Source organism: Myotis daubentonii, chromosome 12 (assembly GCF_963259705.1).
Source record: "Myotis daubentonii chromosome 12, mMyoDau2.1, whole genome shotgun sequence".
NCBI classification, from domain to species: Eukaryota; Metazoa; Chordata; class Mammalia; order Chiroptera; family Vespertilionidae; genus Myotis; species Myotis daubentonii.
Window position 1 is genome coordinate 66,972,431 of NC_081851.1, and position 26,020 is coordinate 66,998,450.

Sequence of the window (26,020 nt, forward strand, 5' to 3'; positions counted from 1 at the left end):
ACACAGGAGCTCTTTACATTTCCTCCAGGGAAACCCTGCTTTCTTCTGACTCTGCTGCAGGTGGCCCGCCCACTGAATATTGATAGCATGGGGCCTGGCCTCAGCCTCCCTCTTGGTTTTGAGCCTAAAATGTGCAGTATTTTCTGACAGTTTCACAGCCTCTCATTTCTTATTGGGAGTTGCCCATCACTCTCTCCTCTGTGTGGGGGGAAGAGAGAAGGGGAGGGCTCCCAGCAGTCCATGCCTGCAGCTTCATCCCCCCCGCCCCCGTTAGTGTTCAGTTGTGCGTATGAGTGTACAGCTGTCCTCCCAAACGGAGTCGACAGCACCGAGCAAGGTCTTTAGAAACAGGGAAGGCCATAATCACTGCGATGAGCCGCTCCCATGACTTGCTTTTTGTATGAACAGATCCCAGCTTTGCACACATGTGGCCATGGGGACTGGGGCTACATGGAAGTCCTCTTCAGTGAAATGCCTTCTCTCTGAAACACTAATTCTAAATTGCGAATAAAACATAGATCATGCTTCTGAATCCATTGCCCAAAATAATTTATGAAAGAGATGCATTCACCTAGTCTCTCAACTATATGCCAGGCACTGTAGTAGGCACTGGAGGGAGATTCGGCAGTGAGAACACTGCTAGTGGGGGAGAAAGGCTAGCACAAAACTACTAAGGAAAATGTATAATGCCCAGAATAAATAGCAAGGAGAAAGAATACAGAAATAGGAAGAGAAATAAGAAGTGCCTGTATTTTGGGATGGAGCAGGGGAGAGGTTTTAGATAAGATCTCCAGGAAAAGCTACCCTGAGGAGGTGACCTTCAGTAAAGACAAGGAGGTGAGGGTGTGAGCCTTTTATAGCTCTGGTGAGATTCTGAATGAATGTCAGGTGCTTCATAATAAAAATAAAACCTTAATCATTTGCTGGTACTCAAAGTACTTTTCCTTTGACCCAACAACAGAAGAGATGGGCTTTTTGCCTGGCCCAAGAAGCACACTATGAATTCTGATATTCAGCTCCCATCTTTTCCCCCTGTGTCTGGACTCTGTCTTAGCACCTATCTGGTACAGCATCCCCTGAAAACATTTTTATCAGCCCTCAGAGGGACAATAGCCCAGTGTGGAGCCCCAGCCAGCCTCACTCCCCACCGCCACGACCCCTGGCACTGCCAGCTTCCTTCCCCCGCCTCCGTCTCCAGCCTATTGTACATTGTCTCTCTGGGGCTCCACTGGCTTGCAGTTCACAATCCTCCCTCTCATTTATTCCTGGTGCTCCTGGAATGGATATCCTTCCTGGTGGGCCTAGCATACTGATTAAGAGCATGGGCTCCGGGGTCTGGTAGACATCAAATGCTGCCTCGAGGACTTTGGGGATGTCTTTTTAAACCCTTGGGTCCTAGTTTCTTCTCAATAAAATGGAGATAGTGACAACTACTTCATATAGTTGCTATAAGATGTAAATAAAGTAATGCATGTACAGTACCTAGAAGATTATAAGCACTCAATAAATGGTGAGGGTGGACATGCTTATCGTAGATGGATACCTACGTCAGCACCCAATGGCCAGCTTGTCTCTTCAGCCAAACCTCCCAGCATGGCTACCACAGACCAGGTGGAGGCAGAATGACCTCCCATCTGTCTTCAAGAGGTCAAACCCCCCTCTCCCCCCCCACCCCTCCACCCCCCACCCCCGGCTCCCTCAGTGGAGGTGCCTTAAGAGGCCACTCCCGCAATAGCACTCCTGCTCTGCTCCTTCGGTCTGAATGCCCCCTGCTCACCTCCGCTCTGCTCTCTGTTCCCAGCAGCCTTCCCCCATGCGTGATCTGCACAGCCCCTCCCGTGGTCTCAGTTGTAGCTATAATTTGTTTGTGATTAGTATTAAATCTCCAAGGTATGATTGGAATTGTTCATTGTTCACTGAAAAAACAAGAGGAGAAAACAGCATATTTTATGGGGAGCTGTGGTGCAGAATGGTTAAATGTCACCACTTTTCAGGGAGACTAATGGCGAAGTGTACACAGAGGTTGTTTATAATATTAAAAATAAGATGATTGCTATGTCTTTTCAGCAAAGCAATGAAGATAAATGTCGAATAGGGGAACCTTGGGAAAAGGACCGTGCAACAAAATAAAGGGGCTGTTGAGGGTACAAGGGAATAAGAAAATTTTTACTTTCTTTAGAGAGCTCAGCAGCAAAAATGAAACACATTCTGCTTTCCTGCTAATGGCCTGAGGGAATCTTAGTGGTTCTTCGTGAATTTATATGGAGACTGACTTTGTCAAGGAATCGGGATTTTGAAACAAACGCTCGCTGGCTCTGTCATGCCAGCTGGCAGCCCCGGTGACGCCCAGCACCACCCTGATGTCACCCTCTCTCCTCCTCACCTCCAGGCCATCGGCCCTCCTGTCAGTCACCCCCCACGTGTAACTCACATCACTCACTCCTTTCCATCTCCACCTCCACAGCCTCCTGCAAGCTGCTTCCTCCCTTGCTTGCTTGGTTACAGCCTACAAACTGGTTTTTCCACTTCCCTTGCCCTCTCCAGTGCATGCTCCCTAAATTGCTCAGAATGATCTTTTAAAAAACTAATCAGATTGTTTCAGTCTCTTGTCTAAACTCCTTAAGCAAAATCCACAACCCTTCCTGTAGCCTGCGAGGTCCTTCCTAATTGGGACTCCGCCCCCCCCACCCCCACCTCAGCCCTAACCACCTTTCCCAGCCCTCATGACCCTCTGTGACCCTCTTGAGCTACACTAGTCTTTGCTGTGTTTCTAGATCTGGTGTTGCTCCCACTTCTCCACAGCCTTTTTGCAGAGCTGACTCTCTCTTGTTCAATATTCAAAGATTCGGTGGGATGGTGGGTGGAATTTCTATGGTATTAGCTAGAGGAATTAGCAACTTCCAAAATGCCAGGAGATTCTACCTCACTCCATTCTTCTACGTGAACTTGGTGATCTATTTTGCACTCCCTCGCCATGCATTCATTAGTGCCCGCCATGCGCCAGACACCCTCCAGGAGAGAAACTAAGTAAGATGGACCACCTGCCTCAAAGAATTTAGAATTTCGTGGAAGAAGCTAGCAATGCAGACATATCATGCAATAGGGTGAGGTGAGAGCACAGTTAGAGGCATGCAGTGATTACCAGAGCACCCCAGGGAGCCAGTCACATGCCTTTCTTAGAGGAAGGAGAACAAGCCATTGGGGAGCGAGCATCTGAGTTAGGAGGAATTGTGCAGATGGAGAAGATGATTTTAGACAAAGGAACTGGGTTACACAAAGGCTGTGGCGATGGCCACATGTTCAAGAAAAGCAAGTCACAGAGTTTAGCTAAAGATGCAAAGTAGCACAGCAAAGCGGGGAAAGCAGGCCGTGCCAGGGCACCAAGCCCCATTTGGATAGAATGCCATGGAAACCGGAAAAGGTTTATGGCAGGACTGGGACCTAAGAGGAGCTGGGCTCAGAGAGCTACCTGGTGGTCAGGTGACTCCAGAGACAAATAATCTTGAAAACGCATCATTGCAACTATTATTTTTCATAGCTAGTGTTGTGTAGCAAATTGTTGTTGGGTTTGTTTCTATCATTGTTTTGCTGATAGGGTCTAGCCCGTTAGGTGCTCACCTATATTATGGAATGCGAGGGATTCCCAAAGGTGCTGTCTGTCCCCAAGATCTGGCCTGTTTACCCCCTTTATTGATCCCTTTCACCAACCCTTCATGGTCAATTCTCCTAAACCCCTTGGGATACTCTATGAAATTAGCTATACAGTTTATGTATACAGTTTCATTTGATCCTCACCAGAATCCTAAAAATTAGATAGCATCCCTGCTTTACAGAAGAGAAGAATCCCGTGAACCGCTAGCTGGTAGAAGAGGGAACTGGAACCAAGTATTGTCTTCACTACACCTGAAGGGGCTCATCACTGCAAACTGAGCAAAGTGATAGCGTGCACCGCTGGAAGAATAACAGAAATGGAATCTAGGTGTGAAAGGAACTCTGATAACCCTGACCCCAGGAGGGAACTGTCCCAGTGAGGGGAGGGGGGGCAGAGGGGGCAGTGCGTGGGGCCAGAAGGCTTGGGATTCTTCTAAGGGAAGAAGGAATTGAAGAACCACTTAATTGTCTATACTAGAGGTTCTCAGGCTTTGATGCACCCTATTGTCAGCCAGGGTGCTGTGGGGGATGCTGGTTCCAGGGTTCTGCCCCAGCCATTCTGACTCTGTAGGTCTACCAGGGGCCCAGAAAGCATGATGAACAAGTTCCTGTATGACTTAGTTGCAGAGAGTCTTTGGACACCCCACTAAGGCAAAAGACTAGGCCCACGGTGAATGTGAACGGCCGGCTTTTGAGAGTCCACAAACAAGGAAACTGAGGCCCAGAATAGGAGTGGCTGGCTTGTGGCCCAGAGCCCTGTCACAGAACTAGGCCTCCAACCAGCTCTCTTGGTTCCCAGCACAGTGCTTTCCTACCCAGCCTATCGTTAGCTCTCCATAGCTAGGCCTTCTCCTCACCGATTTACATTTTGAGTAGGAACCCAGGATGCAAGTTCTTTAATGAGGCTGTCCACACTCCAATTTATGAGTCCCAGAGCCCTCAGCAGGATTGGTCTCTGCCAGGCTTAATTTACACAGTTCGCAGGCCTTCCATTAACGTCAGCACAGTAGTAACAGCTGTTAGCCTGTGCCTGCTATTTGACTGCATCCTGATCATGTCACCATCCATTTTCATGTCTCTGGGCTTGTTTACCCTGAATTACCTGATTCTCCTCATCCTGGAAAACAGTAAGTTTCTACGGTGGGAGCCTGGCCCAGCCCCACTCCTGACCTCCCCATTCTCTAGTAGGCAGACTCCTCCCACACACCACATCCCCTTGTCTTTCATTTAAGAGTAAGACCCCTTCTCACCGAAGCAGCATTCAATTTTCCCCCTCAGTGAGTGTCATTGGTTAGGCATCAGCAAGCAGGTGGGAGACAGCCCAAAAGCTGATACAAATGTGCCTTTTTTAATGCCACATAAATCACCTTAATTAAAAATTAATTAAGTGACCTAAAATTTGACATTCATTTAAAAAAGAAATTTGAGTAAGAAGAGTTACGGAGATTTTTTAGCACCAAATCTCCAAGACATGATGGAAGGAGGGGAGTGTGTTGGGTTTCTGCTTTGAATGCACAATGAGGGAAAAGGAATCATTCTCAGCCAGAGAACCCAGTAGGTCACTCATGGTATGGAACAGTGATTCATGTGACCTGACCTGGGCCACACTTGCCTCAGATGCAAATATGAACTAATTTCTCCTGCACTGGAGACTAGATAAATAGGCAAACAAATGTGGCATGCTGTTTCAGGTGACAGGTTCCAGGATGCAAATAACAGATGACTGAGACAGGAAAAGCTAACATGAGGCATCCAAGGGAAACTTGCTGGGGGAGCGGCTTAGTAAAAATGCATGGGAGGGAAGAAGGCTTCAGGGGAGAGTTATTAAAGGGCCAGCATTAATAAAGATGGCACTAATTATATCAAATCAACCTTATAAACATATAGCCACCAACAACCATTGCCCAGAACTCCAGAATCAAGATGTTGCAAATGGATGGTGGTCTTAAAGGTTGGACCTGAGGTCCCACCCTCACTGTATCAAGGGCAGTGAAGACGCATGGAGGTAAAGGATACAGCCAAGACTCCGAGGTGCTCTAGGGCAGATCTTCCAGCCTCTGAGGAAGAGGTTCTCAAACCGATGCCCCTGGGAATCACCCAGGTAGCTTTTAAAGCCACCCATGCCAAGGGCCTCTCCTTCTACTGATTTCATTGGTCCAGAAGATCAACAGGAATTCTAACTTCCTAGTGACTCCCTTAGGCAGTCAGGGTGCAGGTCCCAAAGGTGATCTAATCCGAGTCTGGGAGAGGAACTCCACCTGGGATCATCTGTCCAGGCTCTGGGCCTTCCCTGAGGTTTACTTGCTGCGAGACCACAGGCATGTTGTAGTGCCTTATAGTTTAAAAAGTATTTCTCTGTATGTTATTTAGCTTCTTGAATCCCCAATCTTCTGATTAATCAAATGGGAATAATAACTGTCCTGCCAGTTTTTTATGAGGTTCAAACAAGGAAGGATTATGAGAGCACATCATACGCTATTAAAATGCTCTACAGAGGTAAGGAATGATGAGAATTTACGGCCCCCAGCGACTTACATCATTATTCTGGGGAGAACTGCTATTTCAAAGATAAATAAATTCCCACCTAGACGATCCTTACTAACAAAAGATCCCCAAGCACCAACTTACCCCAGAGCAGCTTGATCTCAGATCTCCTTAAGCATCCTGTGATTAGGGCACTTGGTGTTCCAATGGTTATCAGGATTCACTGGCGCCCATAGGTGGAAAGCATCAGGAAGTGCCAGCAAGAAGATCCACTGCCCCAAGGCTGGCTGTGACCACCCAGGGCCTCAGGTTACCATCCTCCATAAGCCAGAGGAGTCACTTCACAACCACAGAGAAGATGCCATTTAAGAATCTCAGGACCTTGATTAAAATCATTCACCAAGGGTACTTCCTTCCTTGGAATTTATGGGCCCCATAAAAGAAGAACTTGAGAAGACAGAGCAGTTGTTTTTTGTTGCGCCTCATTAGTTTTGAGTTTGGCTGGCAGTAGAGATCAGAGTACCAGGCATACATCTAATTGAATCCCTCACAAGCATAAAATTCTCTGTGGTATGGCGGCTGCGATGCCAGGGAGCTGAGACGTCTCCAGCCAGGGGAAGGAGGTGGAGAGGCATTGGTAAAAGCAGGCCTGAAGTGGACGGCTTCTCTGGGCTGTGGCTGTGCTTTAACTGAGAAAAGAGAGGTTTGGGGATTAACTCTGGGGCATCCAGAGAGTGAGAGCAGCACTACCCTCCCACCACCAGATCTCTCCTTTGTCAAGGTTTGGGGTGAAGGGCAGGGTTGCCAACTTCCTGCCCTTCTGTACTCACAATCATTGCTCCTGAGGGCACCTATCACCTGGGGACCCCACAGACAGACACAATACAAAGGATAGAGAACAATCTGTCAAAAATGTGGATTTTCACCAATCCCTCAGCAAACCGTGTAACCATGCTAAGCCTTTGTATTCTTAACCATAAAACAGGTATAAAACTTTCCGCCTATAATTCATAGGTTCAGTTCAATTCCTAAGTATTGGGGTGGAGAGATCTCTATACAAAGTACTGTTTTAGACTCATGCGGATAAGACTCAATATCTCCTTCCAGTCACTTACAGTTTGGTGAGGAAGACAGCATACAAACAACTGCTTATCACATGAGGCAGAATGCCCGCCATGTTAAATGCAAGAAGTGATAAGTGGTAGAAGTCCAAGTGAAAGGAGGGTTCATGGAGGGGAGGATGGGAGAATCTACAAAAGTGTCATAGATGAGGTCTGGGTCCCTATTACTGAAAGATGGGGTGCTGGTGAAGATGTTCCTAAAAGAGAGGGCAACCCAGAGACTGGGAAGGGTGACCCACACATAACCAGTCCCACATGGAACAAACTAAGCAGAAAAGAAAAAAGAAGAAATCACCAGGAGAATATGGATAGGTTTGAATTAGGTACAATTTAAAACTGCTGTATATCATGATACATTATAAACATACAAAATCCTGGGAGAAACTGTCAAGCATATAATAAATAATTTCACATCCTTATTCATAATCTCATACAATTCTATATGAAAACATGGAGGACCTAATAAATAAATCAGCAGATGGAAGTGGGCAACGTAAAAGTAAAAAAAAGCTAGCAACATGTGAAAAAAATATTCAGTCTCCCTACCAAAGAAATAGCAAATAAAACAGCAGGGGAATTCCTTTAGTTAAAAATAAAAAATCTTGATCTATTCAGGGTTGGCCAGGATGTAGTGAGACGGGCAGGCATGTGTGAACGCAGCTGGGAGAGTGTAAATTGGATTAACTTCTAGAAAATAGTTTGGCAGTATATATGAAAGGCCTTGAAAATGTTTACACCCTTTAATTCAGTAATTCCACTTCTGGGAATCTATCCTATGAAAATATTCTGAAATGCAAGCAAAGGTTTATGGTCAAAGAGAGTCTTCAAAGAGTTATGATAAACAGTCTAACAATCCAGACGTTGAATACTGTTGAAATAAATGATGGTGCGTATCCCAAAGTATGGTAGCCATTAAAAGGTATTCTTCTGGAGAATTTTTAAATCTTTGGTAAAGCTTGCGGCCTTATTTAATTATTTTAAGGCATATATACATATGGCACAACTGTATACACTTTTAACGAATAGGCCAAAACACTTCTGAGATGTTAGAAATGATGGCCTTTGGGTGGTGATATTCTGGGCACTGCTTTTGTTTATTTTTACCCTGGCTTCACACTTTAGACAATAGGCATATGTTTTTAGAACGAGGGAATGACAAGTCATTGGTGTGTGAAAACGCATAATGAGAAAGAGGCCTAATCATAAGGTGTGAATGAAACACAACAAGCTTACACGTGTTCCCTAGGTTGAAGAAGACTTCAGAGAGGTTTTTATTTTGCTTATATTTTCTTCATTAGGGCTGGGAACAAGGGTAAGAAGGTCCTCGCTGTATATAATGATCCAACGTAAGACACTAGAAAAAAATACTTTGAAAACTAAAAATCACCAAGCAAATGTGAAGAGGGGTTCTTATTATCCTAAATGCCTTTACCCTGAAACAAGGGCATAGAGGACAGGCAGTGTCACTGGGCAGGCAGGGCCCATCAGCTGGGGTGGACACACCAGTGCAGCCCTCACAGCGGCCCCCAGCTGGAGGCCACCTGCCCGCCATTGCCCCTGGCCCTCAGTTGGCAACTTCCCTCTGTGAAGTGGAAAGAACAGAGTGGCCCTGTCCTGGAGATTGTCAAGTTTAGTGAGCAGGCAGGTGAAGTGCTGGTGCTGTGCTGGGCAGGTAGCAGGAACATTATATATGATGCCAGGTGTCCTTGCTGTGATCTGCGACAAAGGCCACAGCCCCTCCCAGCAAAGCCCCACCTCTGCAAGGGGACCCCAGCGCCTAGACACATTTTACCTCCCAGCTTCCAAGGGGACATGACTGACAGGTTATGCATGTCCCTGCTCTTGGAATTTGGAGGAATTTGGAGAAACCATTGACTTAGGCTATCTTGAGGCACAGGGACAGATAGGGGTGACATTTTTCCTTCTGTGTGAGGAAGAAGGGGGCAGAGGGGACCAGGCCAGGGAACCACAGCGATCTAGTCACAGAGCAGTTAAGGAACTGAGAAGTTGATCTAAGGCTGTGCTGGGCTTCAGAGCTCGGGGTCTCCGAGGACTGTCTTCCATTGCAGCTGGAGTCTGGGTTACATGGTGCATTCGTTTCCTGTGGCTGCTGTAACAAACTACCACAAGCTTGGTGGCTTCAAACAACACACATTTATTCCCTTAGAGTTCCTGAGGGCAGAGTCTGAAGTCATTTTCTCTGGCTAAGTCGTGAGAGCAGAGCAGGCTCCCTCTGGAGGGTCCACGGAGAACCCGGCCCTTGCCTTTTCTGGCTTCTGGGGGCTGCCTGCATCTTCTGGCTCCTGACTCCAAACTCCTGCTGCCCTCATGGCATCTCCTACTTCTTACCTGTCTTTCTTGCTGCTCTCCGTAAGGACCTTGTAATTACACCTCAGTAATCCAGAAGAATCTCCTCTATGTAAAGGTCCTTCGCTTAACCACATTAGTAAAGTCCCTTTACCACATAAAGTAACATATTTGCCAGTGTGGGGGGTTAGGATGTGGGTCTCTGGGTGGGTCCATTATACAGCCATTCACAGATAGGTAACCTAATGTGCAGGCTGTCTGTGAGCCCTCTTAGGGGCCAGGCAGTGGCTAGGGCTGGGGGTGGAGAGGGGGAGGACACAGAGGTCCAAACAACCTGCTGAGAAGATGGAAGCAGACACTAGAGCTGGTCCTAGAGCCAGGGTGCATGGAATCGGTGCTGAGTCCGGAGCACAGGATTCATGGGGAGAGACAGACAGATGAGACAGGAAAGGAATTTGGGCCCAGATCACAAAGGACCTTGAAAAGCAGGTTTAAAAACTTGGATGTACCCAGCCCAATGGTTAAGCGTTGATCCATGAACCAGGAGATCTTGGTTCAGTCCAGTCTGGCACATGCCTGGGTTGCAGGCTCGATTCCCACTAGGGGGTGTGCAGTAGGCAGCCAACTGATGACTCTCTCTCATCATTGATGTTTCCATCTCTATCTCCTTCCCCCTTCCTCTCTGAAATCAATTTAAAAAAAAAAAAAAAAACTTGGATATGATTCCCTGAGGGAAGCAGGGCCTGGTTTCCCACATCCAGGAGTTACCAAGAATGCCCAGCCAGCCTGGAGACCCATCTGACAGGGCCGAGTGGCCACCTGCCATCAGCTTACAAGTTGAGCCTCAGCTAGACTAGGTTGGGAAAGAGGGGCCAAGGCCACCTCCAGTGCCCCCCTCCCGTGAGATGGAGAGAACAGCTTTGCTGTCTGACACATGGGGCCTGAATCCCATGGACCAGCTTCATGACCTTAGGCAAGTTACTGCAGCTCTCTGACTCAGTTTCCCACTAAGGAAACGGGCACTGTTAAGACTGCCTAGCTTCCCTGCAAAGCCGATGTGCTGAGGCACACAAAGGCATCCCAGAAGTCAACAGGCTGGACTTGGTGGTAGTGCCCATGCTACTGGGAACCGTCCACTGAACCAGAAAATCATGGAATTTTAGGTATTAAAAATCATCTAACTGGAGAGTCCCACATCACAATCAGCTGGGAGATTTTCTTAAAATAAAATCTAATAAAGACCAGTCTGATTTCATAGCCAGGGTTGGAGGAGCCCACCCGAGATGATGCTCAGAGAAGCTGTAGGATCCCCCAAGTGGGGATCCTGGGTCATTCTCTCCACCACCCAGCTGAGCACTGAGGTGGATGGGATGGAGACTGCTGAGGCACTGGCTGCCACAGGGATGGAGCTAGAAAAGAGGATGGAGTGTAGGGCAGCCAGGCGTGGGATTGGCCCTTCCTGCTCATCTCTGCATGGGCCAGAGGCTCCTGCATCCCACACCCACCAAGAGCTTGGCAATAGGAGGTGCCATCAGAAGCACCAGCCCTTGCTAGGTGGTCCCAGGCAAAGCGCCCATTTGGTAGGGCATGCTCAGCCAGTGCAGCCTTCTCTTCCCTGGAGCCTGGCTCTCTGGGTCACAGGTTAATTAATTATCATAACACTTTGTTCTTGATACAGAAACAAATAACTGCTAACAATTTCATTATGAACTGCATCCTCTCCCATCCTCCACTGGATAATATATTTATCTAGAATTTCAGAACTGGAACAGACCTTAGAAATATGGTCCAAACCCCTCCTTTTGTAAATGGAGAGACAGGGGACCAAAGAAGGGACAAGGTCAGCATCACACAGCCAGTCATGGAGAGGCCGGCCCAGGGCTGGTCCTCACAGTGGTGCTCCTCATGTTCCACAGCCAAGAGTACTGCACATTTCTAGAATCACTGCAGTAGTGGCATCCAGGGTCAAGAACATGGGGGACATACACTGGACCAGGTAGTCCCCTTGAGATCCCAAATACGACCTTGAAGGTAGAGCTGTCTGTGTGCAGATGAGGCCCCACCTGCAGGCTGTCTATCTGGCACACTAAAGCCATGGGCTTGAGGACCCCAGACTGTTGAGGGGACATAGACAAACCTTGACCCCTCTGCTACTCCCCATCACTAGGAAATGAGATCCCCAGGGGGTTGTGGGCTGTTAGGGCTTTGACTTCCTCGCAGCCTCCTGGTGCTGCCCCTGGGTGTGGCCAGATTGAGACGCCGGTATCTCAGGCCACTGGGATCTGAGCAGCCAGGCGACCCACACTGACCTGGCCTGTGTCTCTGTGTGCTCTCCAGGGACATCCCCAGGCTCCAAGATGGCCTTGCAGAGTTCCTTCACTTGCTGGAACGGGACAGTCCTCCAGCTTGGCCAGGCCTGCGACTTCCACCAGGACTGCGCCCAGGGAGAAGACGAGGACCAGCTCTGCAGTGAGTAGATGAGCTGCCCTACCCACCCCACCCCAGCCACGCTCACATCCCTCTCCTGCCCCATCACCCCATGCATTCCAACGTGGACAGCCTTCCTATGTCCAGTGCCATTTGCGTCTCGTCTCAGTGGCAACTTTCAAAAGCTACACAGTCTTCGAGAGACAGAGCTAAGATCTGTGGAGTGATAACAGTGTGGTCCAGAAACAGCATGAAAGTTAAGAACCAAACAAGATCTTATAAGTTATGCCCTCAATATCCTCGTGCACAGAGGACATGTTCGGACGAATGCCCATCTCTGTAACATGACTTTGGAAGCCCGGACTTCCCTCACTTTTCAATCCTCATCTTTCATCACCCACCGCCTCTCTCATCCTCCCAGGCTCCCGTGTACCCCAGGTCCAGCCATATCAGATTGCTTCTCAGCTCCCTCAAACCTCCGTGGCTTTGTGTGTGGTATCCCTTGCCCAGAATGCCCTGTCCCTTCTCAAGTCCCATCTGCTCCTTCAAGACACCCCTCAGGAGTGGGTTCTTCTGGGAAACCTCCTCTGACCACCCCCACAGGACAGTTGGTTCTTCTTTCTCTGGACCTCCTGTCCCAACTCGGTGTATCTTCCACCCACCATAGCGTCCATTATTTTTTAACAGCCTTTTTTTTTTTAGATATAGTTCATATACCATACAACCCGCTCTCTTAAAGTATGCAAGCCAGTGCTTTTTAGCATAGTCACGGTTGTGCCACCATCACTACTAGTTTTAGAACATTTTTTTATCACTCCACAAAGACACCCCTAGAAATCTTTCCCTACTTTCCTCCAACTATGCCCCCTCCACTAGCCATAAGCAACCATAATCTACCTTCTGTTTCTCTAGATTTGCCTGTTCTGGGCACTTCATGCAAATAGAACTGTATAATATGTGGTCTTTTGTGATTAATTTCTTCACTTAGCACAATGTTTCCAAGGGTAACCCATGTTTCAGTGTGTATCAGTCCTTTGTGTATTTTTATTGCCAAATAATATTTCATTGTACAGATAACCACATTTTGTTTAGCCTTTCATCGGTTGACGGGCACTTGGGTTGTTTCCACTTTGGGGCTATTATGAATAATGTTGCTGTGGACATTTATGTAAAAGTTTTTGTGTAGACAGATGTTTTTATTTCTCTTGGGTATATGCCTAGGAATAGAATTGCTGGGTCATATGATAACTCTATATGTAACAGTTCGAGGAACTACAAAGCTGTTTTCAAAGTGCTGCACCATCTTACATTCCCACCAGTAATGTATAACAGTTCTAATGTCTCCACATCCTTGCAACATTTATTATTATCTGCCTGACTGTTTTAGCCATCTTAGTGGGTACACATCCATTACATTTCATGAGGGTGGTTTCCATGTTTCTCTCCCTCTCTGTGGGCAGATGGGGTTTGGTACTCTTCCCTGTACCAATATTTCAAGTGACTCCTGGCACAACTGACTCTTTGTTCACTAAAATGAATAAATGAGTTGGAAGACTTGGGCTCCATAGAGGAAAACAAGTTGCTGAGGTCTCACTGGTAGTTAGTAACAGCATTAGACTCCCAGCCCAGTGCTCACTCCACTTCAATACAGTGTCCTCAGTAGCTATTTGGCTAGGAGTAAACACTAGAGGTTTTTACATTTTCCCCAGGGAAACCGAAAACACAGTACACATATGATACAAGCTAGAAAATATGCTAGGTCCTGGAGCAGAGATGAAAACACAGCGCCTGTCCTCGATGCTGAAACTCCAACATGGGGCAGGAGGGGAAACAACAGAGCAGGGTCGGGAAGCAGGCAGCAGGTGCGTGCCTGGGTGCTGTGGGGCCCAGACACAGCAGCCAATGCTCACCTCCTAGATACCAGCCCCGTGACACTGGCCTGCAAAATAGCTTTAAAAAGTTAAGTGTTTCCCAGGTCATCTGGAGGACAGACTTTCCCTTGGGGGAAAGATGGTTTTGTTTATTCTCTTGTAAATGAAGCAATAAAGAAATCCATTTTTTAACTTAAAAACTACCTTTTATGCAAAACTTTTGAGGGAAGTTTTCCAATAATGGCGGAATTGTGGTTGTTTAGATCAACTCAGTAAGGAGTTGCAGGTAGGCGCCTTGTCTGCCCACACTGTCTGGCTCCAGGCCTGTCTCGCAGACTTTCACTCTGCATGTGGCCCAAATGAACCCAGCCACCAAGCTGCCCAGGCTGAGGCCTCTGTGTGTCTCTAGTTACTGGTCTCTGCAGTATTTCCAGCAGTGCCTCTGAGCTGTGTGATTTTGCTTTTGCCTTTTTTTTTTAAGTTTCTTGATGCCCACTTCCCAGCAGGGACACAGGTCAGGCAGGGCATGCCCTGATTTACAATTGGGAAAATGAAACCACAGAGAAGGTAATTGATTTGTTCGGGTCACACAGCACGTCAGGAACAGAGCCATGATTAGAGCATTGAGCCTGCGGGATCTGGCCATTATTGCGAGCTCGGGGCATTTTCCCACCATTCAGGGACTTGCCATTAACAAGTTTCCAGGACCAACTCCAAGCTGGAGGGCAGCCTAGCTGTGGGCCGAGGGCAGGCACCTGGGGCCCTGTGGCCTTTTCCTCCGAACTTGAGCAGCTGCTCTGACCAGCTGTCGGAATGACAGCTCCACACTGGAGAGCACCCCCACCAAGGTCTTTGCTACAGAAATCGGTTGCTAGGAAGAGAAGTTCAATTCAGAAGGAGAGTTATTTCGATCTTTTTGCCACTCTGATCTTTACAGTACTACTAGCCAATATCCTTCTTGGTTGTGTGCCCCATTCTCTGTGGGATATTTGCTGTCTTCCCTATCACATTGACTGGTGTTGATCTGGAAACCATCCCCGTGAAGATAGCAACAGCAGTAATAATATTGGCTAACATTTATTGAGCATTTACTATGTACTGGGAGCTGCTCCAAACACTTTGCATGTATTAACTTATTTCACCCTGACAGCGATCCTATGTGATGCCATTACACCCATCTTAGAGATGAGGAACCTGAAGTCCACGGTCATAGTGTTAGCCAGTGGCTGAGCAGTGATTCAGACTCAGTCTGACTTCAAGGCCCACACTCTGAACCACTACAAGCCAGACTCTTGTTCTGTGAGTGTCTAGCAGCTGGTTCTGCCGAGCACAACCCTAGCTATATTTCCACCCAGGAGGAAGGGACCAGGAAAAGGTTAGGGAGTGGGGTGGGGGGTAAGATCACTCATCCCCACCCCTGGGCCTCAGTTTCCTCATCTGTAATGTGAGTTGGAACATGATGCCCACTGATGTGGTATGTGTTGATGTCCAATGCTCTCGACCTCACCTGGTCCTTCCCAGGTAGTCTGGAACCTATTCGAATGTTTTCTCTGAGCAGGAGCTCACCTGTTGGGGATGTCCAGATCTTCTAAGGAACCCCCACAAGGGTCGCCAGTCTTGGTCCAGGGTAGTCAACCAAGCTTGGCCATGGTTGGAATTTGAAGGGAAAAGTAGGCTGTATCCCATCAATTCAGCCTCACTCCACTCTCTCCCCAGAAGGAATTCCCCACACCTACTGGGGTTTCACTCGATTCTCAGACTCAACCCCAAGCAATATCTCTGTCTGAGATAAGCAGGGACCTGAAATGGAGATGGCAGCATTGCCCTTGCCCTTCTCCATCTAATCACCAACCTGTCCATCCACACCTGGTCCTCCAAACCCATCCTTCTTCCCTCATTCCAATTAAATGTTACTGATTCAAGTGAGACATCCAGGACGCTATCACCCATCGAAGGGGTGTCTTCAAGGGCCCCGGGGTGTCGAGCAGTGGCCCTCATGGCATGTGGCCCCCCAGAAAAGGCTAAGGTGTTCTCGCTTCATCCCCTGGATGGGTCATTGACTCACCAGGTATCTGCAAGCAGCTCACTTCCCCTCCATGTACTTAATGATCTCATCTATTTAGTGGGAATACTTTTCCTGTCAGGCAAAACAGGTTTTTTTATGTTTCTTTATTGTAAAATAAAACATGTTGGTTGTAAAATATTTGAAAAATCTAGAGAAGTACACAGAAGAAAATTACTATCACCCATAATCCTCCCTCTCAGACATTCAGAGATAACCATAATATTTTGATGTATTTCTTCTAACATTTTTCCCCATGACTCTATATTTTCAAGGAAATGTATAACACATATTTATCAAAAATGTTAACCGAGTTGTCACACAGGAAGGAAAAGAAGTGGTGTCATTTGGCCTGGAGTTTGTAGTTGGCAGTTCCTGCAGCTGTTGCTGAGGTCACATCTCTGTGACTCCACAAATCTGTCTCTCTTAGAGTGGAATCAGGTGTCATAATTGCCAATGTTGTGGGATTGATTGACCCACACACAGCCCGACTTGCCATCCGGCCAGTGAAATATCTGGCTGCAGCCCAAGGAGAGGGTGGGGTAGAGCAGTGCTGCTCAGACGTTAGGAATGTTAAAAATACAGATTCCAATTCTGGGGATGGGGTTGGCGTGGGGGACCTGAGAGTCCACACTTCTCACAGTTTCACAGGCGATGCGGGTGCGGCTGGTCTCTGGACTACATTTTGAGTGACAGGGTGTAAAGGACTGAATTCACTCCCATTTCATCAGCAGCTAAGTATGGCGAGCCTACAGTGTGCCAAGCCCTGCTCGGGTGCCTGGGGTGGATGAGAGGAGAAAAGGGTGATCAGAGGAAGAGTTGACATTAGACCAACCCTGTGTGCCAACGTTGTGCTCAGCAATTGGCCTTAGTGGCAATTTCCCAAACCCGGCCTAACCCACCAAGGGCCTCTGCTCTGATGCCCTTGCCCACCAGCTTCCTTAGGGTGGCTTTCTGCTGAACACGCAGCCCATGTGCTTGCAGTAGTGGATACCGTCTCATCGCCTCCCCACCCACTCTTCGAGGTCTTAGTTATCACAATTGTCCAGTGACCGATTTTGCCGACCTCCTGAAAAGAAAGGGGCTTCCAGTCCCAGCTCACCCTGGATCCTGTGCCAAGCTGGACCAAGGTGGGCTAGGAGGTGGAGAGCCGCTGGCGCAGGTGGAAGGCACAGGTCTCCAGAGAGGCAGCTGAGGGACTGTCTCTGCCTCCGGGTAGCTGGGCTGTTGTAGCACATCCCCTGGCGAGCTCCCCTGCCCGGGGGAGAAGGATGATGAATAATGCCGCCACTTCTGTGTATTTTTTCAAACCTGTCTGTTTATAAAATGTTTCCACACTCTCTCTTTCATTTTGTCCTCAAAACAGCCCTATGACATAGACCAGTGATGGCAACCCTATGACACGCGTGTCAGAGGTGACACACAAACTCATTTTTTTGGTTGATTTTTCTTTGTTAAATGGCATTTAAATATATAAAATAAATATCAAAAATATAAGTCTTTGTTTTACTATGGTTGCAAATATCCAAAAATTTCTGTATGTGACACGGCACCAGAGTTAAGTTAGGGTTTTTCAAAATGCTGGCACGCCAAGCTCAAAAGGTTCGCCATCACTGACATAGACACTATTATCACCCCATTTCACAGAGGAGGGAGCTGGGGCGGAGGGAGGAAGTGCTTGTCTCAGTAGGCAACAGAGAGGCTAGGCTAGAGTGCAGGTGTCCCACTCCAGGGCTGTTGAGGTATCAGCACCCACAAATCAAGATCTGCCCCTCCCCTCCTGAAAGGGGGAGGCGAGGGTGACGTGCCCTGCAGGCCCCAGCTCAGCCCGCCTCCTCCTCCTAAGGGAGCCCACCACCTGCTAGCATCCTCACTGTAGTGCCCGGTCAGACACGCTTGTAAAGGACGCTCCCCGCTCCCCGGAAGGTCACCAGTTAGTTTTTGCAAAAGAAGTGGCTGTGGGATCCCTTGAGGGGGCGCATAAAAAATAAAACAGAAAGGTCTCCTTAGCTGTTGGATTTTTAATCAGAGGAACATGCAGGGCTTGGGGAAACGACTTCTTCAGGGGGGTATAAATGGGAAGAGATGTCCAAGTCGTGCCAGCCTGTTTTAATTTATATTGCTGCCTCCGTGTGAAATGCACAGAGAATCGGGGGAAATGAGCGATAATTCACGAAGGTGCTGTCACAGCCAGGTGCGTCAGGGCCTCTGTGTTAGCCTGCCGCTGCCAGGAAAGCGAGACAGAGGAAGGGCAGCGCTGTGGGTCCGGTCTCTCTTGCACAGGACGTAGCCGGGCCAGGGACTGCTGGGCGCTGTCACCACAGCCTGCAATGCCCACGCAGGGCTGAGCGCCTTCCCTGCAGCCGTTCTCCCAGTCAGCTGTAGAGCATAATCCCTCTCTAACCCTCTCCCCTGCCCTCCTCCCTCTGTGGGCAGCAGCGAAATATATGGTCTATGAAGCTGACTGTGGCCTCTTCAGTGGGACCTGAGATCAGTCTGATGCAGAGAAAAGGATAATGGGGCTATTTATGCTGAGCCAACAGATGCTGTAAAGAGGCTCCAGTAACTGGGATTGCTTGGTCAGGATAGGCGAGGTTCTGCTGCAGTAATAAACGATCCCACATTTCAGGGGCTTAACTTGACACAGGCCCTGCTCACTGAGGGTTGGGAGAGGGGCTCTGCTCCGCAGGGTCTCTCTGGGACGCAGGCTGGCAGGGGCTCCACATCATACAGCAGCATCCCCAGGAACAGGAAGTCTCCTTGGCCCCTCAGCAGGGGAAAGGAGCCTGAAGAATTGCACAGAGCTTTCCGCAGGCTCCATCCAGAAGAGACACACATCCCTTCCGCTCACATCATTGGCCAGAACTGCTCAGGTGGCTTCACTTCACTGCAAGGGGTTGGAAAAAGGAAGTTCTGAGCAAGTGTGTTTCTGCACACAGAGGTGATTTGAGGGACCCAAGCCAATTCCAGGCCAACACTGCCACGGCTGCTGTTAGGTTCTTGCCACTGGGCTGAGCTTTAGGAGTGTCGTCCAGTGAGCACACGTGGGCTTCTCCCTGGGTCATGTTCTTTGTGGGTCCGTGTCAGTTTAGAAATAGAAGAGCTAGGTTCAAGCTGGATTACCTGCTGGCCTGGTGACCTTGGTCAGGTTGCTTAACATCTGTGAGCCTCTGCTTTGTCATATCTAAAACTGGGTTAACAATACCCATTGCTGTGGAGTTGTTATTATTACCAGTTTTTTCTGAAGATTAGAAAATCGTAAACCAGCACCTGTACAAGTTGGGGATTGGGGCCTCTCTTCATCATGATCAGTATCATTAGCCGTCGAGGGAGCTGTTATTTGGGAGGACAATGTGGTCACCCTGGCTAATTATACTTGACTTTGGCATCGTTTGCATTCAGCCTTCCAGGAAATGACTGTCCCTGTGCTCCTCCCATAGGTAAGCTCCCTGCTGGTTTCTACTGCAGTTTCGAGGATGGCTTCTGTGGCTGGTCCCAAGGAACACTCTCACCCCACGCGCCCCAGTGGCAGGTCAAGACCCTAAAGGAGGCCCGGTTCCAGGACCACCAAGGTACTGCCACTCCTCTCCTTCCCCCTGGTGCCCACCCAGCCAGATGAGAGACTTAGGGCACCGCCCAGGGCAGGTGGACCTTGCCCCACCCTGCCGGGCAAGCCTGGGTGGGTAGCTGTCCTGAGCTTGCCCTGGGTGCTCCACACAGTGTCCTCTAAACACTTCCCCGGGCTTTAGAATGACTGAATCAGGCCCAGGTAGATGCCACCTTTTGTTCCTTAAAATGGGAACCTTGGTGAAGGGTTAGCTGAAATATAAAAATAGCAGCAACAGTAATGATAATCCATTCATTCGACAAGTATTTGTTGAGACCTACTGTGTGGCAGGCCCATTAGTCATTGAGAGGTAAGGAAAAGTGTAGCCCTCTTTATGACTGAGGGTGCTGAGGCACAGGGAGACCTGTGTCATTGGCCCCAAGGTGATGTCCTAGGAACCTTGCCCCCCATCTGGTCCATTCCCTGCTGCCCAGCCTCCTCAGCCATACTCCCACCCTCACACCCTCCCTCCCTGCACTATAGCCCATCCTCCCATGACCCATGCTTAACTGCCAGAGAGCAGAGAGACCTAATAACACCCAAGAGTGGCCACCATACCTGCTGACCTGACTCCACACTCAGAGGCACTTACCCTGATTGGATGAGAGAGGCTCTGTGCGGCCAGCTCAGCTCTGAGAGTCGGGCTGCTGGAGAGGCAGGCCATGCACCTTTGTGCTGTGCCTGGGGGTGAGGCCCGGGGCCCACCTCTGCAGGGTGGGGCTGGAGGGCAGGCCTGTCTCCCCCTCTTCCCTCCCCTGTATGTGGCGCTGGAGACCCTCATACAAGAATTATTCTCTTTCCAAGAGAGCACACATCCTATGGATGCCTTCAAGAATTCATTATAATTATCCTATATAATAAAAGGCTAATATGCAAATTGACACAATGGTGGAATGACCAGTCGCTATGACACGCACTGACCACTGGCGAGTGCAGTGGCAGTGGCGGGAGCCTGTCTTGCCTCTGTGGTAGTGCTAAAGATGTCCAACTGCCATGGGGACTGGCCTAAGCTGTCAGTCGGACATCCCCTGAGGGCTCTCAGACTGCAAGAGGGTCCAGGCTGGGCTGAGGGACCCCCCCCACAAGTGCACAAATTTTGTGCACTGGGCCTCTAGTGATTATTATAAAAGTGTGAAAGTGGACACCATCCAGATCAACCACTAAAAATCCCAGAGCCCGTGCGGTTCTGTCCTTGGTCCTCAGAACTGCATCCCAGTGAGCTGTCTTTGCTGTGAGGAAGAAGGCTGAGTTACTGCAGCCACGGGAGAGTTCTGCAGCCCCTCACAGATGTGGGGGCCAAGAGCTCCTGCTTCTCCTCCCAGCCCCCTTGCCGCACTGCACTGTCCTCAGCACCACGTCTGTGCGATCAGAGAGAGAAACAGAGCTCAAAGCTAGACATGGTCTTCCCGCCTCTGCTCTCAGTTTGATTGTCCCCCAACAGCACCCATAGCGAATAAGTGCCCAGCACTTGTTGAATGCCTCTGACGCCTCCTAAAGGAACTCATCCGCTGACTGCTCTGATTGCAGACCTTTTCCTTACCTCAGGATAAGCTCTATCTTCCTGTATATTCTACTCATCGATCCCGGTCTCTGTCCCCCACAGAACGAAGTCACACAGGCAGCCCTTCAGGTATTGAAAGACAACTGGTGTGGCCCTCACACCAAATGAGGTCCTTCCTCTCCCCAGTCACATAAGCCCATCAACTCGATCCTTCCTCAAGGGTGGGCGGCATGCTTTTGAGGATGACTGGCCCATCTTGGTTCTCTGTTCTGGACCCACCTGAATTGTAACTTGGTAGTAACTCATTGATGAACTTCGTTAAGAGACAGAGAAAAGTAGAAATGAATGACTAAAGGCCTGCCTGGGGTTCTGTAGGGTCCCTAAAAAGTTGTGGGCTCACACTGACACCTGTCTCCATAGTACTGACCACCTACAAAGCGCCCTGCAGTCCTGGTGATTTACTGACGCTTCTCCCAGCGGCATGTGGGGCTGGAGCTCCTATTCTTCCAGGTTCTCAGGCAGATTAGTGTTTAGGAACAAGAAATGAATCTTGGTCAGGCATGTGACACTGGGTGGCCAGGACTCCAGGAAGGGGAGAAGAGAATGAAGGTAATAGAGACCATTGCTGGGCAAAGCATGGGCATGACTGGAAATGGGGAGCGATGGGGCTGGGGCAGGTGGTCCAGGGCACTTCAAGCTGCTCCTGGCCTTTGGGCTAAAGCAGGTGACCCTAAGAGATCAGGGATGCAAAAGCTCAGCTATCTGATGCTAGGACATCACTGGCCCTTTGGAATGAAGACCTTTGCAAGCCAAGTTCTGTGACAGTGACAAGCAGGCTGTCTTATCCATTGGAGGCAGCAGAAAGCCACAGCCTCAAAGAGGCTGGAGGAGATGTTCCCATGAACCCTGCACTTATTAACCCCGGACCCCCGGGCCCTTCAGTGCCTGATGATGGTGCAGCTTTGACTCTTTTCCTCTCTGCCCAGGCCACGCCCTGTTGCTCAACACCACTGAGGTCCCCACTTCCGCGAGTGCCACCGTGACCAGCTCCACGTTTCCCGCACCGATGAAGAACTCTCCATGCGAGGCAAGTCTCGATGTTCCTCTATTCTCCAACTTCTCCTCCCACTCTCCCCTCTGCACTTCCAGATGAACCCAAACAGTGAGCAAAGTGGCCTGAGGTCAGGCTGCTTGTTCTCCTGGAGGGAGGGCAGTAGGGCCACTTTCACCATCTTCCAGGCAGACAGAACCCACCAACGTGGTCAAGTCCCATCTGCAGAGAACCTCACCTTAGACACCAACCTCAGCAGCACTGAGCTTTCGCAGTAGGATCTTGATCTAAGCAAACCCAGAAAACACTCCCAAGGCATCACAGGGGAGGGTAGCAGTGATTTACAAAAGACTTTCTACAGAATCCTTTTTAAAAATAGCAATCTCTTGTTATCCATGTCAAATGTTATAGAGCATCAGAAATTTGATTTACGTAGATTTCACTAAGACAGCAATGGCATTCAATGCGGTACCTCGAGACTCACTTACCCAAATGGCTCTTCTAGCTGTTACCTCTCAGGGTGAGGATGGGGGGAGTGGTGCCATGTTTCTTAGCATAAGGTCATATTCTCTAGGGTCCAAGAAATGTGCTTAGAACACGGTCCCAGTCAGGTTCCACCCCTGATTGGTTGTACTATTTATGGGGGCAGTTAATAACCTCTCAGGGCCTCAGTTTCTTCATCTGGAAGGTGGAGACAATAAGAGTGCCTACCCCAAGGAGGTGAGAATTAAATAGTTAATGTGTGAAAAGGGCTAGCATAGCATCTGGCACAAATTAGGTATGACAAGAGTTAGCTAACAGTGCCCGACACCCTGTATAAACACACGACAGAAGGTTGGGTGTGGGGGAGAAAGGGGACTCGAGTCAAAAATCAGACTCTCCGCTCCAGGCTCTGGGAAGGTAGGGCGCTGACTGCACTTCTTTGCTCCCCGCCCCCCCCCCCGACCCCCCTTAAAATACCTTGCACACAGTGGAAAGCCTATGGTGGATCCTCTCTTTCTGGAAACTTATAGGAGAAGTTCCTTGCTGGCTTGTTTCAGGAATAGCTAGTTGCCCGCTGACTAATTTGTTTCCCTTCAAGCTGTGGACTTTGTGAAACTGAGAGCTTGGCTTCCTCCCTGCTGGCTGGTAGAACCCCAGGGAGCTGCCGCTCTGACCCGCAGCTTCCCTGCCATGGGGTGCAGGCAAATGCAAGCCTTCCAGGCTTTTTGTGAACTGAAACTTCACAGACATAAATCGAATGAGAATGGAAAAGACTTATCAATGAACTTTTTTAATCAAAAGAAAGGTCAAGTTAAATCTGAGGCTCCCCTCTTGGTGAACAAACAGGGTTCCCTGATGTGTTTGCAGCAGCCTCACCCTTGGTCCCAGTTTATAACATCTGCCCCATCTTTCTCACCCTCTTCTAGTTTATGGTATCTGACTAGATTTTTTATGTGTCTCTGTGAGCTACCTTAAATCCTTTTTGGAAGAAGTCAGGGCACAAATAAATAGATTCATAACATTCAATTGTATTTGGGAAGCCACGCTGATGCAGATGGTGGAATTACACAGTCATCGTCATTGCTGATATTTCTCAGGTGCCTCAGAGCAGGCGCCTGGAAAGGAAGGCTTCTTAGGAGGAAATCTAAATGCGGAGGGACGGTGGCCCACCAGGGAGGTGAGGGGATCCTTAAAAGCATTTGATCTTTAAATTTACTCTCCTCTGGATTTAACAGAGCCTGATTTTAGAAAAAGAAATGTGGAGGTGAAAATGATATTTTCTTAACACTTCATCATTTCTCTAGTAACCTTTGGGTTGATCAATAGCTTAAATGCGTGTTTTTGTTTTACTGGCCTGTTTTATTTTTCCTCGGGCCACATTCGCTCAGGGCTGTTTCTGCTGTTTCCAGCCCTGTTCCAGCAGGTGGCTCAGCAGGAGTAATGGAGGGGAGGCAGCGAGCCGTCCCTCAGCTCACAGTCGTTTCCCATTCGGGCTCTCAGACATTCATCCAGGACTGACGGGTCTTTGAATCCCCAGTGCTGGGGAAGTGTTTTCATCAGAAAAATAAATAACCAAAATAGAAATATGCATTTCCAGGGTTGTAAGCCTTGCCATTTATTTTATCCAAATCCTAAATGCAGAGGCAGGAACTTGATGTTCTTCTCCTGGGTCTGCTGAACGTTAGTGACAGGAAATGGATGTTGCGCTGCTGTGTGAGACTGTGTGAGCTTAACCCTGCAGACCTACAGGGGCCTCTGTTGGCTGTGGGGCCCAAGTGCAGGAGGGTGGGTGCCAGAGAGAGCCATGGATGGTCTCCAATGAGAGCCAGGCCCAAGGGGCTGGCAGCTAGCCAAGATGGGCTCCAGGGCTGATACCCACCACCGAGCGTCTTCTCCAAGCCCAGAGCAGGCAGGTCCATGGGACCTCCAGGGAGTTAAAGTACTTGCAGAATATCACAAAGTGCTTTCTCAAGAAACCCCACAATTCTCAGTGGATTCCATAGGGAGCCAGTGTCACCTTCAGTGCATTTCCATGAAAATCTAAATACGTGTTTCTCCAGTTGCAGTCACTTGTAACATGTAGTAAATGCAGATTCTTGGATCTGGGCTCCCTGAAGGGTATCACTGAGCAGAGCCCAGACTCTGCATTTTCAAGCCCCACCTCCATGATCTGGATGCAAACTGAAACTTGAGAGTACTTGGCCAATCGTGACTGAAATTTATTCTGAGCCCATGCTGAGAGTTTTCCTCCAGTGCCTGTGGCTCCAAATTGTGCCATGTAATTTGCCTTTCAGAAGGATAAGTGAGAGAAGGAATTAGAAATGACAAGGTAGGGGACAGAGGCGGTGAGACAGAGGCGCTGGGAGAGCACCCATCAGAGCCCACAGGGAGCCAGATCAGGTGCTCACCGATGATGGAGACATAGCCAGGGTGTGCCTTTGTGGTACCAGCCACCTTCCAGGGCATTCCCGAAGCATGCCAGCTCTGGGCTCCTCCAGGTGCCTCCAGCCGCTGCCTCTCGCTGTGCTGGCCTTAGTGCAAGCCCTGCCTCCTCCACCACTCTGCACAGTTGCATACGGGGCATGAATATTTAAAGGCCTCTGCCTGGCCCAGCCACAAATGAGAGCTTTGTGGGGTTCTTGTCCCCCCTATTCCCCAACAGCTATTCTCTGTGGGAAACTGGGGAGTCACTTACAATATATTCAGATTTTCTTTTCTTTTTCTTTTTCTTTTGCTGAACTCCAGTTCAAATAATTAAAGTTGCCACCGGGGAGGGGAGCCTTGCAGTGGCTGTTATGTGTCGCTTGCTGTCAGACCTGCTTGTGTCCCCTTGGCTGGAAGACACACTCGGATGTGTCTAGCATCGCAGCTGCCAGGAATAAAGAGGCCGGGAGAGTGGCAGGGCCGTCTCGCCCCGCCCCCTGCCTTTCACACATCCTGGAAGCCTGAATGTCTCAACAAGCCCCGTGTGGTTTGAGATTCTATTTTATTTGAATAGCCTGCCTGTGACTGGAATATTTTAAACCATGTTCTCAGGACAGAACAAGGTCTGGGGTGGGAGGGGGAATTGGGTTTCCCTCATTCTTTTTCTCCAAAAAAAACATGGAGCAGTTTTCCTCCTATGAGCTGCAGGAATGGAAGGACCCAGGAAGTATGGGATGAGGCCCTCTCGACTGGGGGGAGACCGTAGGGCAGGGCAGTTCCCAGCTGCTGGTTGTCTGACCCTCCCAGAGTGGCAGCCACCCTGTCCTCTCTTTACACGCATGGGTATACACATAGACCACACACACACACACACACACACACACACACACACACACGGGATCCTGGGACATGGCCGGGCCTCCTTTCTGCCCCTGACGTCAGCCCTATGGTGGTAGAAGGGGTAGCTTTAATTAGCCACTCAGGGCAGGAGGTGACCAGCAGGCTCCTCCATGGCGGCATGAACTACCTGG

The 26,020-nt window shown here is 49.1% G+C and overlaps 1 protein-coding gene across 1 annotated transcript in view; it reads left to right on the plus strand.

Moving 5' to 3' along the window:
• The window catches only part of ALK (ALK receptor tyrosine kinase), a 577,143-nt gene that overhangs the window by 464,629 nt on the left and 86,494 nt on the right, over positions 1–26,020 (plus strand). Inside the window, exons 6-8 of the mRNA XM_059660239.1 lie at positions 11,901–12,032; positions 19,364–19,495; positions 22,018–22,118. Coding sequence (XP_059516222.1) covers positions 11,901–12,032; positions 19,364–19,495; positions 22,018–22,118 — 365 coding nt within the window. The remainder of the gene's footprint in view (positions 1–11,900; positions 12,033–19,363; positions 19,496–22,017; positions 22,119–26,020) is intronic.